This window comes from Calidris pugnax, unplaced genomic scaffold, assembly GCF_001431845.1.
Source record: "Calidris pugnax isolate Ruff unplaced genomic scaffold, ASM143184v1 scaffold81, whole genome shotgun sequence".
Classification (NCBI taxonomy): domain Eukaryota; kingdom Metazoa; phylum Chordata; class Aves; order Charadriiformes; family Scolopacidae; genus Calidris; species Calidris pugnax.
In genome coordinates this window covers 6,127,706-6,143,943 of record NW_015090880.1, presented here as the reverse complement: position 1 = coordinate 6,143,943, position 16,238 = coordinate 6,127,706, and the positions used below count along the sequence as shown (strand labels likewise).

Sequence of the window (16,238 nt, the reverse complement as noted above, 5' to 3'; positions counted from 1 at the left end):
AGCACACAGGGAACGACAAACTCCTCTTTCACTAGATTGTAGATATCTGATGACTTCTCATCTCATTTGAAAACCCTGTCAAACGTTAAAGCAGCAAAGCCCATCCCTCCTACACAGATATAAATACAGAAGTGGAAAAGGTGACTCCAAAAACTGTGTTGCGGGTTGGGAAGCCGGCCCAGTGTTGATGATCATCCTCATGATGACGGGAGCCCTAAAACCAGGGGTTTACATGGAAGGGCTACAAACTGCCACAAGTCTTGCAGTGCTCGCTGCCTTCCTCCCCGGCCTCCTCTCCCCACTACCAACAAAAGCAATCCCATTACTGGTTACTCTGGCCCAACCAAGGTTAGCAGATGGGTCCCAGTTTGTTACAGAGCTACACCAAACATCATGTATGCCCCTGGCACTCTGCAAAATCGCACACAACCCGTCTGCGCGCTTCTCCGACTCACTCGGGGCATCAAATCAAACAGTGCTGAGATGCATTAAATGGAGCGGAGAAAACACATCTATAATTTGAGGAGTGTGGAACTGCCAAGTCACTTTAAAGAGAGACAAATTTGTGTGAACGTGGTCCTGTCAATCCTCCTTTAGCTGAGTCTGAAAAACCAGGATACCTGTGTTCCAGCTCCTTACGGAGGATGAATGCATTGGGTCCAGACTCTCCCACCCCATGCTAGACAGCAGGTACAGGATTTTTCCCAGCCAAGCAAAGACTTGTGGAACTGCCAAGTCACTTTAAAGAGAGAAATTTGTGTGAGTGTGGTCCTGTCAATCCTCCTTTAGCTGAGTCTGAAAAACCAGGATACCTGTGTTCCAGCTCCTTACGGAGGATGAATGCATTGGGTCCAGACTCTCCCACCCCATGCTAGACAGCAGGTACAGGATTTTTCCCAGCCAAGCAAAGACTTGGGCCACCACCACCACAGCAGTGCAGGTTGCACCAGGGCTTCTCAATGTCTTGCTTATGATAGCAGGAGGGTTGGATGGCCAACACAGGGCATGCAGCCCACTACATTTATCAGAACCAGGCCAATCCCTCCCACAGCCCCGTGATGCTTCTAAGGCTCCTCACACCCTCAAGCTCCAGCCACTGCTCTCTTGGTGAAGATGATTTGCAAGACACTGGAAGAAGTCCCCAGCAGCAGCTTGGAGCATGTGGTAGGAAGTCATTTATCAGAACCAGGCCAATCCCTCCCACAGCCCCGTGATGCTTCTAAGGCTCCTCACACCCTCAAGCTCCAGCCACTGCTCTCTTGGTGAAGATGATTTGCAAGACACTGGAAGAAGTCCCCAGCAGCAGCTTGGAGCATGTGGTAGGAAGTAGTAAAGCCAGCACATGCCACACGCGTTAGGAACGTACGTGGTATTTAGGTTGTGACTTGAGACAAGCAATACATTAAACAGTAATTGTTTTAATATTTCGCATTCCTACAGCATGTTCCATCAAATTAATTTTAAAGCACTCCCCAGAACGCCTCTGCAGGATAAGGAGATAATTTACCCACGTTACAGACATGCAGCCTGTCCAAGGGGCAGACCCAAGCCCAGCAGCCTGCCCCAGACATTTGAAAGGCTATTTTATATTTGTGATTCACCTTTCACCGAGGGCTGTAGGAACCACAGGTATTTCCACCCTCTCTTGATCACACCCGATATAATTTTTTTCAACAGCTTTGCTAAACTTCACTTTAAGTACACTTGGAGTGTGTCTCTCCAGAAATCAGGGGGCAGAAGCTGTCCTTTCCCAACCTGCTGCCACTGTGTCTCTCCAGAAATCAGGGGGCAGAAGCCTTACTCTTTGTTGTTTCCCAACCTGCTGCCAGACCAGCCCTTCACAGCATGGACCTTCCTCAGCCTCCTAAATCCTTCCTCCCTCTGCTGCACCAAAAAAGGTGGTTTTCCTCAACCAGTGACATAATTTGCACTTGTAATTTCTTTAACTAAGAGTCAGACGTGGGTGACTTATCCTCACAAGCAGGATAGTACCCCTGGCTCTGAAGAGAAGTAGCTCCCAGTCACTGCTGGTACAGTCTGGATTTAGGGAGAGGGCACTGGGGAGGTGTTGCCCCCACCCCAGGCAGGTCTGTGTGCTCTCTGCTTCTTCCCTGGTACAAGCTGTACATTTTTATCACCACTGTACAGATGAGGAACACTGGACCACAGAGATAAGGATGTTCAGGGGATGACAGGCATGTTTGTGAACACCATAAAGTACATGTTCTGCTTTTATTTCCGATGCTGTCAGCATCCTTGAGAACTAGAATGACATTTTTATAGGTCCTAAACCTGCATGTTCTAAGTCTATAAATCCTAAACCAGCTACATGTACCATACTTGCCTGTCTGGATTTTTATTTATGCCAGCTGAAGAAAAATAATTAAAACCTGAAAGCATTTATTGTGTGTTTCATTACCGAACAAGAAGACCTCAGGGCTGGGGAGTTGTGAACAAATGGAAGGTCATAACCAGGTATCTGGTGATGCCCCCCCATTTCCAGTATTGCTACTGGAAACTCTCTGGTGCAGTGCTGAAAGAGACTGAAAACTGATGCTGCTGCACATTTGCCTCTTGTTATGAGAGGAGCAGCTTGATGTCCTGCCTCCTTATACTTGCCCAGCCCCTCCATCCCACTTGTTAAGCTTTTCCTTTCAAGCCACAGGCTCACACAGCTACAACTGTGTATTTTGGCTGCTCTCATGGGATTTTATTTAAGGAATAGGCTATGACAAAGCAAATGTGCTCACTTGAGATAAGTGTCTGAACTAACCACTCAAGGCACAGGCCATAGCAAGCAAAGGCCTCGAGTCACTTATCCAAAACTTTGTGACAAAGTAGACCACTGAAGGTTTTGAAGTGCCTTTTCTGCTGGAATATCTATTTTCTACAGATCAGACAATTTTTATATTGCTCATTATTTCTGTACCCTCCCTCCTCCTGCAGTGCTTCTCACTTACTGCCCACCTCCTTGGGTTCTAATTGCTTGGTTTGGACCTCACAGCCCCAGAGTAGTCAGGCTTAAAAATAGCTTCTAGAGGTTGATCTCTTCAAGCTCACTCCTCACCCATGAGCTCTTGCCCAGGTCTCTGAACACCCTGTCCTGTAGAGGACCATCTTGCAACAGAGAGGGCCAAAATGAACATCATGAGCCAACAGCAGTAATCCCAGCCAAAGAAATGCTCAAGTCATAAGATCACCATCACAGCTTTCTTGGACAGTCATAGATTTTAGCCTCCCAGATCCTCAAACACAGTGAATATATTGAAGAGCCCACACTGGAAGAGGTTGCCCAGAGAAGCTGTAGATGCCCCATCCCTGGAGGGGTTCAAGGCCAGGCTGGATGGGGCTTTGAGCAACCTGGTCTGGTGGGTGGTGTCGCTGCCCATGGCAGGGGGGGTTGGAACTCAATGATCTTTAAGGTCCCTTCCAACCCAAACCATTCTATGATTCTACCACCCCTTTTAAAATTTATTTTTTTTCCTTTCTTTTAAAAGCGGGGAAGGGAAAAGAAGGTCTGAACTCCACCACAGATAAATACATGTTCAGCAAAAACAAAGTGCCGCTTGTTTGAGTCGTTCCCTCAATGACCAGGGTGGGGAGGACATGGCAAGACAACAGTGCCAACCGACCCAACTACACCAAAGGCTCTGCCTTGGAAGTGCTTCAAATAATTAAGCACACAAGGCATAAATTTACTGAGATATGAAAAGCGAATGAGGTCAGTCTGCTCTCATTCTCCTAATAGACTGTAAAGAAAACAAAAACTCCAACAACACTGAGAATATGATGCTTGGTCTTTTCTGCCAGCACAGCTCTGTCTCGCAGGACATGGGTTTTTTCAGGCCCTTAACCAGCAGAGCTTTGCCAGCAAAAGCCCTAAAGTAATGCAATTACATTGGCCAAAATCATCACTTTGCCAGGGATTTTATTCTCTCCTGGGGACTGGCTGAAGCTGCATGAGCAAAGAAGCCACAGGCAATCCCTTTCAAGTACAGACAACCCTTAAGTAAACATAAGAAGAAGAAAAAGTAAGTACAACTGTTTAAACAAACTGTATTAAAATTTAGCACTATTAAAGACAAGGCAGGCAAAGATTATCTTTAAAATATGGGGTTTTAAACAAAAAAAACCCAAACCACAAATTGGGAACAATGTCCCAGTAACAGTTTGAGAAGTAGCAGGTTCCAAACTACCTTTTTTTTTTTTCCATAGTTACATACAAAAGAGAGCAGCACTTATCCAGGATCCAATCTCCTTCTAAAAATAATATATTGCTTTGACATTTATTTCCTTTATCAAATCCGTAATCAGGTCTTTTAAACAAAAACCCCCGGTGATAAATAAACCCAAATGGTAATGTTTTCTTTGTGGAAACAATTACTCACCTAACGGCAAAGTACAAAGTTGCCGGGCCCGGTTTCTTGGGCAAGTCATGGTCCAGGACTCGGTGATCCAGCTGCAGCCAGACACTCTGACCTCTGCGGAAACAGGTTGGGGAGGTGGTTAAAAACTGGGACAGGAAATACAGAAACGGGCTGTTTTCATTGTTTGTGTTTACTCCAACTGTTACTTTAAAAAGTACAAGATTCACCTTTGAGGCAGACAACCATCTTGTCTAATTATTTCCTTTTTTCCTAAATTTGAGAATGGAATTCACTTTTGGACATTAGATAACGCTCTTTGCAGTCCTATTTCCAGATACAGCACTGAAGTCATAGCACAGCATGCAGAAAAACCTAAATATTATTGAAATACCCTCCTTTGCTATAGATGGGGATGCTTTCATTGACTTCTCATGGCTAGCGGGGGGATCTGATGGGCAGCAAAGGCTGGATGTTTGTTTGCAGCAGAAATGGCTCTGATCTCTTCTGCTGTGTGGGGACAGCACAGCTCTGCAGCTGTGTCCCCCACTCCTGTTCTGCACCATCCCCAGTCCCAGCAAGACAAACCCCCATTTCAGAGCAGAGGGATTTGCCACAGAATCACGGAATCTTCTAGGTTCTAAGGGACCTTAAAGATCATCTTGTCCAACCATCAACCTGACAAAAATAGACACCCGCACAACAAACAAGAAGCATCACCATCACTAACCAGACCTCCCAGCACTACATCAACCCGTCTTTTGAACACCTCCAGGGATGGTGCCTCAACCACCTCCCTGGGCAGCCCATTCCAATGTCTGATGACCCTCTCAGTGCAAAACTTTTTCCTAATATCCAGCCTGAACCTCCTGATTGAATGAGGTAGGTGTATAAAACACAGTTCTCTCTGCAGTGGCTTCTCTGGTTGAAATGGGAAGGAAGCAAGAAAGAAAACCAATATCCCTCAAACCCCAATAACTTCTCTGACGACTTTGGGGCCTGGCGAGAACCTGTGGCTGCCCTGAAAGGCTGGGGCATGGGTGCCCTCCAGAGGCCACGGGCTCACTCCGAGCACCCAGCCCTGCCCTGTGCACCCAAGGCAGTCCCTGGATCCCCACTGGTGTTTCTGGGGATGCCAACAGCTTTCAGGGAATCCCCTGGCAGCACTTTAAAGCTCACCTTGAGGGAGCGCCAGCAACCAAAAACCTCCAGAAGAATTTCAAGGCAGCTCTTCTGGGGGAATTTTTTCCTAATATCCAGCCTGAACCTCCTGATTGAATGAGGTAGGTGTATAAAACACAGTTCTCTCTGCAGTGGCTTCTCTGGTTGAAATGGGAAGGAAGCAAGAAAGAAAACCAATATCCCTCAAACCCCAATAACTTCTCTGACGACTTTGGGGCCTGGCGAGAACCTGTGGCTGCCCTGAAAGGCTGGGGCATGGGTGCCCTCCAGAGGCCACGGGCTCACTCCGAGCACCCAGCCCTGCCCTGTGCACCCAAGGCAGTCCCTGGATCCCCACTGGTGTTTCTGGGGATGCCAACAGCTTTCAGGGAATCCCCTGGCAGCACTTTAAAGCTCACCTTGAGGGAGCGCCAGCAACCCCAGCCCTGCCCTGTGCACCCAAGGCAGTCCCTGGATCCCCACTGGTGTTTCTGGAGATGCCAACAGCTTTCAGGTAATCCCCTGGCAGCACTTTAAAGCTCACCTTGAGGGAGTGCCAGTAACCAAAAACCTCCAGAAGAATTTCAAGGCAGTTCTTCTGGGGGGAAAAAAAAAATAAGCCAAGTGCTAACAGCATCCTCAAGGGATTTTGACAGGAGAGCTGGAAGAAAGTACTTTCCAGCACTTGAAAGGACAAGGATGTGGCAAAAATATTCTAGGGAGAGCTCAAGATGAGAGTGACTGGTGAAAATAACACACTGCTGCGGTCAGGGCCCTGGAGCAAGCCGCTCCTATCAGCTCCATAAACACCAGCCCTTTCCCTGGGGCCAGCCCTGCACCTGCAGATGGGAACTGCCTTGGCCGGGGCCCCAGACACAGTTCCAATGTGATCTGTAGGCAAAGGCTTCCATCCAGGACACCGTAAAAAGCGGCAACAGAGAGCAGCAGGGACTAATAATATTCCCATCAGACAAGAAGAGGTTTATTTAGGGGTTGTATTAATGCAAACTCCACTTCCTCACGGCCCTAAGCAGCTCTGCTCCAGCTCTTTGGGGAGCTGAAGGTGACTCCTCTGGAGATGCTGGTCCTGCACCCAGCTGATGTGGGGAAGCATTTCAGCACAGTGCTGACTGATGAGTCTGAACACCAGCTGAGATTTCAGTTCACCTCCCCAACTCCAGGTTAATGCCACAGAAGCAGATTTGCCACGGCACTGCGGAGCCTGGCCACGGCATCTCACCCGGCCCCGTGACAGGGGACAGGCATCAGCAGTGACACACTGCACCCAACACTGCCACACACTCGCATTAATCCAGCTGCTGGGAAGGGAGGGTTGTGCATTTTGAGCGTTTGCTGCTTTTGCAGCTCTCCCTGGTAGTCTGCAGAACAGCTTGAATATCTAAAAGCAATAGGGAAGCTAGAGGAAAGCTGTTTACGAGAAGGACTAACTTCATATTTCATTGCTCTTAGGGAAGTTTGGGTTTAAAAGACTCAATAACACATTTGAGATTAAAGTGCAAAGCAATAGAAGCAATTCATTTTGAAAATAAATGCAAAACCTTCTTGTTGTTACCAAAAGCGCAGAGTTGGAAAAGCTGAAGGTGTTCACGTGGGAAATTATTGCTGCATCAATTTTTTCCACCTTGTGAGACAAACATGAAAAGTGAAAGTGTCAGGAAGGTATTTTACAAGTATTCTCTGGTTTGTGCCCAGAAGTTATTTTCCAAATATTTTCTGTTTTGTGCCTTCCCCTTTCGTCAGCCAAGCAGCACAAGCACAAGGTAGGAAAATCTTTCTTCAAAAGAAAGTCATTTTTCCATCACACTGGGCTGCCACCGTGTCAGGTATAAGGTTTTGCATTGCAATAATCACACAGCTGTTCAAAATAAATGAACATACTTACGTATCATCTATAAATGTTATCCCAAAATACTCCTTTTCTTTCAGGTTGAAGTGGGAGGCCACCAGATCCAGTAACTCCCGAGACAAAAGTTTGGGCTATTGAAAGAATAAAAATAAAGTAATGCATTTCAGTCCAGGCTTTTCATATATAATAAAAAGTTTCTCTGCAAATACCAATATTTAAGTACACACAGCCCAGTTAAAGCCTCGTTGTACAACTCAATACAGAAGTGGCTCCATGAGACTCGGGGCAGTCAGATAAGATGTCTCTGTGCAGCTGCAGGACCCGCGGAGCACTGAGAGGTAATTATGTACTTCACCCACTACATCAAGCTGAAGTGCATGGACCGACCGCTGCTTTTCTCCTCCTGGAGAAATGTGGAAGCTCAGGCTTTCCTGCATTTACAGCAGGAGGGATTTTTCAGTTAAGAAAATAGTGTGTACTGGAAGATCTCGTGCTTTGGGTCCTGTTATGGGAAAAAAACATCCCCAAAATACAGACTTTTCTTCCCTTCTAAGTTACAAAAACACACCACCACGAGGGGTGCGTTTAATATACCTTATGAATTTTGGCAAAAGCAGCTGAAAAGCTGAATGCAGAACTGATGGCAGATATTTTGCCCACTGTGCACCAACATCCAAAGGAAAGCCTCCCGCTAATTCAGGGATGTGCATCCCTGAACACATGCCCAATTCTTCTACGAGTTGCTCTAGTAAGAGATAAAACTTTTCCTCAAACATCACTTAGGCATCAGCCCCCGATCACCCTGCTAAAGAAAATAAGTGGAGAAATCTGGCACTGTGCTACCGGTACCCCCCCCAAAAAAGCAATGTCTTTACCTGAACCAGCAGCTCCAAGTTCCTGTCATCGAGGAGGTGCACCTGGCAGTGCCGGCCCTCTGTCATCTGCAAAGACAGCAACACAGCCCCGTGAGGAAGGGCAGGACCCACGCCTTTCCTGGCTTGCAGTGGCCCACCTGCAGCCCGGGGCAAGGACAGTGCGTAGCAAGCGTTTAATCTGCACTGATAAGGGAATCAGCTCCATGTGGAGTTGAGTGTCCTTCTCCAAGGACTCGGTCTGGGGAGCTGCCTCAGCACTCTCCGCTCCCATCAGCACCAAGCCAGAATTAAGGGTGCTTAGCGGCAGGTAAAAGTGACATAAGTGCTGTGAGAATTTAATTTGAGGATTAATTTGAGCCTGGCTAGTACTGTAGCCACTTCAGCAATAGCCTTTTGCTCTGGTGAGGAGCAGAGATGACCTGTGAAACTAGCCTGGCTAGTACCGTAGCCACTTCAGCAATAGCTTTTTGCTCCCATGAGGAGCAGAGATGACCAGGGACCCATGAAACCCCCATCTACCCAACCCTCCCTGCAGATGGGTCAGCCTAGATTCAGTCTGTTGACAGAAGACCTGGCCCGTAGTCTAGCTGGAGTCTCTACTGGCACATCAATGCTCTCCCTTGGATAACTTTTCATAAGCATTAGAAATCATTGCCTCCACAGGACTTGCATTTAGGTGGTTGCACACACCAAGAGAGCTGCTCGAAGTGAATGATTAAGAGCAGGATGAGCTTTGCAACCTCTGACATTATATCTGGACCACTTATTTCATGTCGCTTTTATCTCTCACAAACAACACATCTTCCTCTCTTTAAGAGGACAGCGATTCAGAAATAGCTGCACATTAGGCCCTTTTAATATCTGCCCTTTGAAATCTAATGCACTTCCATGAAAGATTTTACATTATTTAAAATTTGCTCTAATTCTGGACTTCTTCCTGGCTTTAGTGAGGACCGGCTTCACAGCACTCCCCAGGCAAAAGCCGGTGAAGGAAACCTGGCTTTTATATTTATTCTCCCAGCTTCAGAGTAATTCATTTTCCTGACAGCACAAGCTTCTCAATGACTATAAATTCTGATCTGTGAGCAGAGGCCGAGGGTGGTTTGCTTAGATAGGGGGTCCCATAGGGATTAAACAGCAACACACTGTGTTTTTATCCTTTCACATCCCTCTGGCTCTGCAGGGATGGGGACAAGGACAGGGCTGAGCTCTACTGCCACCAGCACCCCCTCATCACCTCCTGCACTGGGATGCCACACATACAAACCTTGTAAAGACTTAAAAATAAATACAATTTATACCCAATTGCAGTATAACTGAAAGGAGATCTCCCCTCTCCCCCCGGGGCTGCCCCCATTTCAACACAGGGCTGTTTGCACAGCAAGGGCTGCCGAGACACAGCCTCTTCTGTCCCCAGTCAGCCGCAAGAAACTAAACCAACAAAGCTTTATTGTTTCAACTAATTGAGCTCATTTTGACCCAAATCCAGGAGGGAGTCCCCTCCTGAGGAGCTCTGCTAACAGGTCAGAGATGAGCATCTGCAGGCACAACTCTGTCTAGCATCTGGGAAGACACGGTTATGGCATCTGTGGCACCAGTGCTGCTACTTACGGCATTAACCTAACATGTACCATCACATCACTCATCAAAACAGCACTACTGGTAAAAGGACCATTTGCAGAGTGAGTCCAGCTGGAAGAAACCCCCTCCTCTTAATTTCTCCTACTGCTGTGAACATGGATTTGTAGAGAAGTGCTAGATGAAGAGAGACTTGTGTGTGCAGGGGTAGAGAACAGAGACTGCACCATTGGGGAGATGGCAGCGTTGTCCCCACAGCCCCATCCCACGGTGCTGCACCTCCAAGAAGCATCAGCCCAAAGCTGCAGCACCCCCAGGCCCCTTGCTCCCAGCAGGGTACCACCTTCCAGCTTTTTATCCCTCAAGTTTTGGGAGCAAAGCTGCAGCATCCCAATTCCAGCTTCCAGCACCTTCCCTGCCATTTATCCACTCACGAAACATGCTGCCTGCAGCCCTTAAATCCATTACGATCTGATCACAGGTCCATTTGTTCCCCAGAGCTGCAGGTCTGCCATCACACCATCATAAATAAGTCGCACGTTACCATCAATTAATCATGTCATCAGCGCACCCTTCAAGGTGGTGCATATTTCTGGCTCTGACATACTGTTACCAATCTGCCCCTGTTGCGAAGTGTCTGATCCAATAGTGTTTTTAAATCATTCCCCATCTGTTGCTCTGAGATAGCACAAGGGTTGCCATTATTTAATTGCTAGCTGCTTTAGCTTTCACCCAGTGAAATCACATTAATCACTTCTGACTGTTTTAATTGCCTCCGTTGTCTATTGTTAAGTAAAAAAGGTTTCTATTATAGCAAACACATCCACAAAGCCTTGTGCTGAGGAGAAAGGAAGGTTGCTGGGAAGATTAAAACATAAAAGAAATACCAACCATAATCTGTGCTTCTATTCAGCTATCCAAGGTAATTGCAAAGCACCTTAGAAGTAATTAAACCTCCTGACACCCCTGAAGATAGGCAAGATATAATTATCCCTGATTTTATTGATGAGAAAACACAAGGACACAGCTTAAAAGTCTGATTTACAGATATAGATACAGATAACATTTAGTATCCGAGTCTCCAGGAATCTCATCTGAGAAGAAATCATACAGCTGCTTCCCAGAGTACTGGAAAGCTCAATCAAGAAGTTGCAGAAGAAGCCAGGCTGTTTGGTGATAAAGCACAGTGAAATGCCATTCCTGGGACAAACCTGTCTGCTCCTACACATATCTCCATGTGGTGACGGGCTCGTGTCACCCCAGGAATGCTCTGTTGCATGGTGGGACATGACAGCATTGTCCAGGGCCATGAAGGGCCATGTCCAGGGCTATAAGCTGCTGACTATAGCTCAAGGAAGGGGGAGGTCTCTGGAGCCCTTTATTTGCTGTTTTTACCCCTCATTTACCCCCCAGTCCATGCATGCACACCTGAGGGCTACATCCCTGCCAAGATGCCTTCTCCATCCAGGCTGAGGGGCACAACATGGATACTCACTGTGTGGCACCACAGCCTGGCCAAGGAACACAAATCCACCAGGGTGACCACCAGCGTTGCATTCACAGGCTCCAGTCCCTAAACAAAGCAGTGTTAACTAGGACAGTCCAAACATCAGCTCTTATCCTCCTCTCACAGACCCAAGGTTTAAACAACTAGCACCCTGGTTTCTGCAGCTGTTGAATACCTCACTCCAAGTATCCCCACCCCATTCCTGATGGGGCAGAGAGCACTTCACTTGGCTTACTCCATGCTTACAAACACAAGCAGAAGCAAATCACTCCCAATTACTATCACAGAGCAACACAAGCCCATCCTGCATCAGGAATGTCACCCATCAGAGAGGTCATCTCCAGGAGACAACTCTCTTCTCGCATGGAGCTGCCCCCTTGTGCAGACAAGACTCCTACACACAAGACAGTACTCACATTTTCCAAGCCTCGTTCGTACAGGGGGCAGAACCAAAAGCTTCAGAGGCTATCGCAGCCACAAGATCACCTCAAAATTTGGTGTATCAATCACCTTCCACCAGCACCATATTGTCCCAGCGCAGTGACACAGAGGTGTGCATGACTGCAGTGCAGCAATGCCACATGCTCCAACACAGGTATCAACAGTCTGGTCCTCTCCTCTTGCCTGAAGAAGAAAAGCTGGGGAGCTTCAAAAAGAGGACTCCACCACCACAGCATCACAGGAGATATATTTGGCCATGGATGAGTGCTTCCAGCTCAGCAACCAGAGCCCCTGAGCTCCCGGAGCAGAAGCAGCAAAGGACTCATTTCTAACTCCCCCAAAGACACGGGTGTGATTTATTTCCCCACAGCACATCCGCTCCCAAGGTGTTTCCTTGGGCTCCAGGAAGGAACCCACATCTGACTCCCCAGCTCTCAGGGCACTGGGCTCCTCCTCAGAGCCTCAACGCCCCAGAGCCCCTTGTAGATACGTTTTCATCTTTAATTCAGTACGCCTTGCTAATCTGAACAATATAATTGATTTTCTATGTAGCTGGACCAATCCATCAGGAGATGAGCACAGCTGTCTGGCTCAGTGAAGAGACAGCATGAGCAGTCTTGAGATATATATATGCACACATCTATGTTTTTAGCCTATTCTCATTGATTTTGCATTGTCTGTACAAATGAACAGTTTTGTTATGTTTTTGCAACATACCCCCAAATTGGTCTTTTTAGCAGTTATTTTCCAAAGCCTCTAACACTGAAGCTATTACCCAGTAAAAGAAGTAGCAGCATAAAATTCATAAAGTATCCCCGCATCTCATTCCCAATAAGGAATTAGGGGAGCAACATAATGTGCAGCCTCATTTTTAGCAAAACCATACTGAGAAACTGAGAAAAAAATAAGAATCCAGCATCCCAGAGTCACTTGTATGTTCCATGCACAAGTGAGCAATAAAACCTCAAACATGGAGAGGAATGAAAAAGAGGACAAACACCATGCAATGTAATATTTTGGTATCACTGCATTTCTACAGCCCTCCTAACTTACAGACAGCAGGCTTTCAGCAAGAAGTGATTTACCCAGATCTTCAATGAAAAAGGAAGATAGCGAAGGAGAAGAAATGCACAGTTCTCAGAATGTGTGTGGAAATTAAAGCACAGGGTGAGACTGCAATTTCATGCAGCAGGTTAAAATGCTCAGAAAAGTTCCATATAGCTGGAAAAAAAGCCCAATTTTTCCTCCATCTCACTTGTGACACCAATAAGACAAATTCTACACCTAAAGTCATGAAGGCATTTTCCAAAATATCAGTCCTTTTAAAAAATAAAAAACAAGGCAGAGAACAAAAAGCCTATTTCTTGGCTACTTAAACCAATTCCCTGTGATATCCTGAACCTGGATGTTTACTTAGGAAAAAAAAAGCAAACATATGCAGGATATTTATACTATTTCTTTTCAGCAGAAACATCCTCCTTATTCGAAGGTGGTTGTTACATGCAATATTTTTAGACATCCATGTGTGTCATCCAGTTAGGAAAAAATAAGAAAAAGAAAAAAGTAATTAGACAGGGTGTAAACAGGAAACTCAAAAAAAACCCCAAAAACTTATGCCAAAAACTAAGCTGTCAGAATCCCGTATCTCCTGAATTATATCTTAGGAATGGGAATTCATGAAGGGTTCAGGTCAGAAGCAAACCTGAATGTGTTGCACTCCCTCCAGACCAGATTTCACCTTCAAGAACTGGGCAAATTACAGAGGGATGGCTTGGCGTAGCTGGCTGCATCTGTCACTCCTATTTTTAAGCCTTTTTTGTTTTAAGAAGGTCTGGAATCTTCCCTACCAGGGAAAGCCAAAAAAAACCTCAAACCCCAACAATTCTGTGGCCAAAGAGGAGAGAATTATACACAAGACGCATATAATTGAGACAAAACTGGAAACTGTTTCTACCATTGAAATGCTCAGAGGTCTGTGCATGCATCCCAGCTGCTCTCCTTTGGGATGGGCCATAATTTGGACTTCAGCAGCCCACATCCACAGGCTTCTGGCACAACCACATTGCACCAATGGGTAACTGCGACCTGCCCAGGGACAGGATGGATGTGACAGGGAAGCTTTAAGTGAGGCTCCACATCTTTAATACCCCAGGTTCCATGGGAAATCTTTTGGAAATAGACCACCACCTACCCTAGCTCTCCTCCTCCTTTCCTCTCAAGATCATAGAACAGTTTGAATTGGAAAAGACCTTAAAGACCATCTAGTTCCAACCCTCCTGCCGTGGGCAGGGATACCTCCTGCTAGACCAGGTTGCTCAGATAAACCTTTTTGCTCCACCATGGGTGTTACTGAGCACCTGCAGGGGCTTTGCCTGAGGGACACCTCCTGCTAGACCAGGTTGCTCAGACAAACCTTTTTGCTGGGCCATGGGTGTTACTGAGCACCCGCAGGGGCTCTGCCCAGAAAACACCAGAATGTGGCACCAGGGATTTGGTCCCAGCTGCACAGAACTGCGCATGTTATTTCCATAAGCTTCTCACAGGGGAACAACGGGAAATTAAACTTCACTGGCAGGTGAGTAAGCTCCAGAAGATATTTTACAGGATGCATCCAGTGGTGAGAGAGAAAGGGGAATCATTTTCACTAAATAAATGGCCAGCACACAAAGCCTTAAACCTGCAGTTTTAAAAGTGAAAAATTGGGCTGCGGCGCATCATTAGAACACGGATAGTAAAGGCTGTCTCATTTATTTCTGAAACAGGCACATCACCGTGACTCAGACAGAGAGCTGAATAAAGTCACAGAGATAAAAACCAGAAGAGCAATATTGCAATATCCCCACTCACAAGGTGCAGTGGTCAGTTAGGACATGCCACCCCTTTGCCACAAAGGCCCAGCCTCCACAAAGCCTGGGGAATGGGGAGGTGGGGGACAAAGTCCTGCTGTCCTGCTTTTGACCAGTGACTCAGAGGCAGCAGCGCTGCTTTGCAGGTGGAGGAGCCCAGAGAACCAGCCTGGCACTTAAAAGAGAATTTCATCTCCAAATCCCTGCCTGAGCTGCAGTTAACCAGCTATAAAGCATCACCAGCAATTTCCTGTAAGGGCTTTCCCCCCCACCCCCAACCCTCTTCTGTAACTCATAAGCCTGTAAGAGATTTCAAAGCTTAATATTGAAGCCCCTACACTGACCTCAGGTTTTCATCAGCATTTAGGAGGGGTTTTTTCCTTCAGTCCTGGAGGCACTGAGGATCACATCCTCAGCTGCCTTAGATCAGCATCGCTTCATTGACTTTGATACAACCGGCTGCCTCATGCCTGGCCTGTAAATGTGCACAGCTTGATCAAAATATGAAATAAGATGCAAGAATGTACTGCAATATGGAGCTGCCCTAACTAGGCACATCTCAGGAAAATAAAAGCCTTTGCCTGTCCTTCTGGAAGGAAGAGGCCTGCATGCAGCTGGGGGGGAAGAGGGAACAAGTTATAATGCTTGAAATGACCTCAGAGTTTCCTGGTGTGTCTGTTGGAAGGGCAAAGCCTCATCATGTTCCAGCACTCACAGAGTTGCTCAAACCTTTAAGGAATAAGCAGAAAAATAGCAAACAGGACTTTGGTTTTATACCAGCATTTCTGTGGAAGCTTTTTAAAGGATCTGCACAGGTTTCCAGAAGTGCCCTGATGCACACCTCTTGTCAGCCTGTCTGCAGCTCACAGGTCTTCCCTGATCCAGCGTAGGTGCCCATCATGGGTTGTCCCATGGTGGGAGGTGCTCAGGGGGAAACTGCGTTGGGGTCTGGAAATGCTCCACCATCCCGCAGGTGAAGATCTAGGGAAGAGAACCATGCCCCCACCCCACTGCCACATCACATCCCACTGCACGCCTCTCCATCACCTCCTTTGCCAGCAAGGGGTACAGCACAAAAGCCCCCAGGTGAGGTCTCCTTTGCATAGTTGACCTCCCCTCAAAGTCTTCTGGACTCCCTGATACCTCCTGCAAAATACAAAGGTTTGGCTCTGGGTCCAAAAACTCAGGTTTCCCCCCGGTTTCTGCACACACCAGGCCAGACCTGCACCACTGCCTGGCTGATGTAGACAGGATAAACTTGCCCTGATCCCCTTTGAAGGCAACCATGCAGCTTCCACCAGCTTTACAAGGGCAGACCATGTCTCCAGACATACCGCCTCTCCTTCCTAATCTTCAAGTCATAAAGAAACCTTTGGTTTAAATCCTGGCTCCAATGTAGTCAATGAATTTTGCCATTAACTTTAATAGGGCCAGGATTTTGCCTTAACTCATTTGTTATCTTGCTATTAACTTTAACAGAAGCCAGTATCTGCTTAATGTTAAATGGTCAGCGACACACTGGAGTGGCTGGCCACGTCTCCCACCCTTTGTGCTCTGACAAGCCATCTTGTAGGACCCGTCCCACCTCACCAGGGTGAC

General features: G+C 46.9%; 1 protein-coding gene across 1 annotated transcript in view; it reads right to left on the bottom strand.

Annotated features, from left to right (window-relative positions):
* The window catches only part of LOC106890651 (FERM domain-containing protein 4B-like), an 86,592-nt gene that overhangs the window by 56,517 nt on the left and 13,837 nt on the right, over window positions 1-16,238 (bottom strand). Inside the window, exons 2-4 of the mRNA XM_014946606.1 lie at window positions 8,268-8,333; window positions 7,429-7,523; window positions 4,389-4,481 (exon numbers count right to left, since the gene is read on the bottom strand). Of these exons, the coding sequence (XP_014802092.1) occupies window positions 4,389-4,481; window positions 7,429-7,523; window positions 8,268-8,333 (254 nt within the window). The remainder of the gene's footprint in view (window positions 1-4,388; window positions 4,482-7,428; window positions 7,524-8,267; window positions 8,334-16,238) is intronic.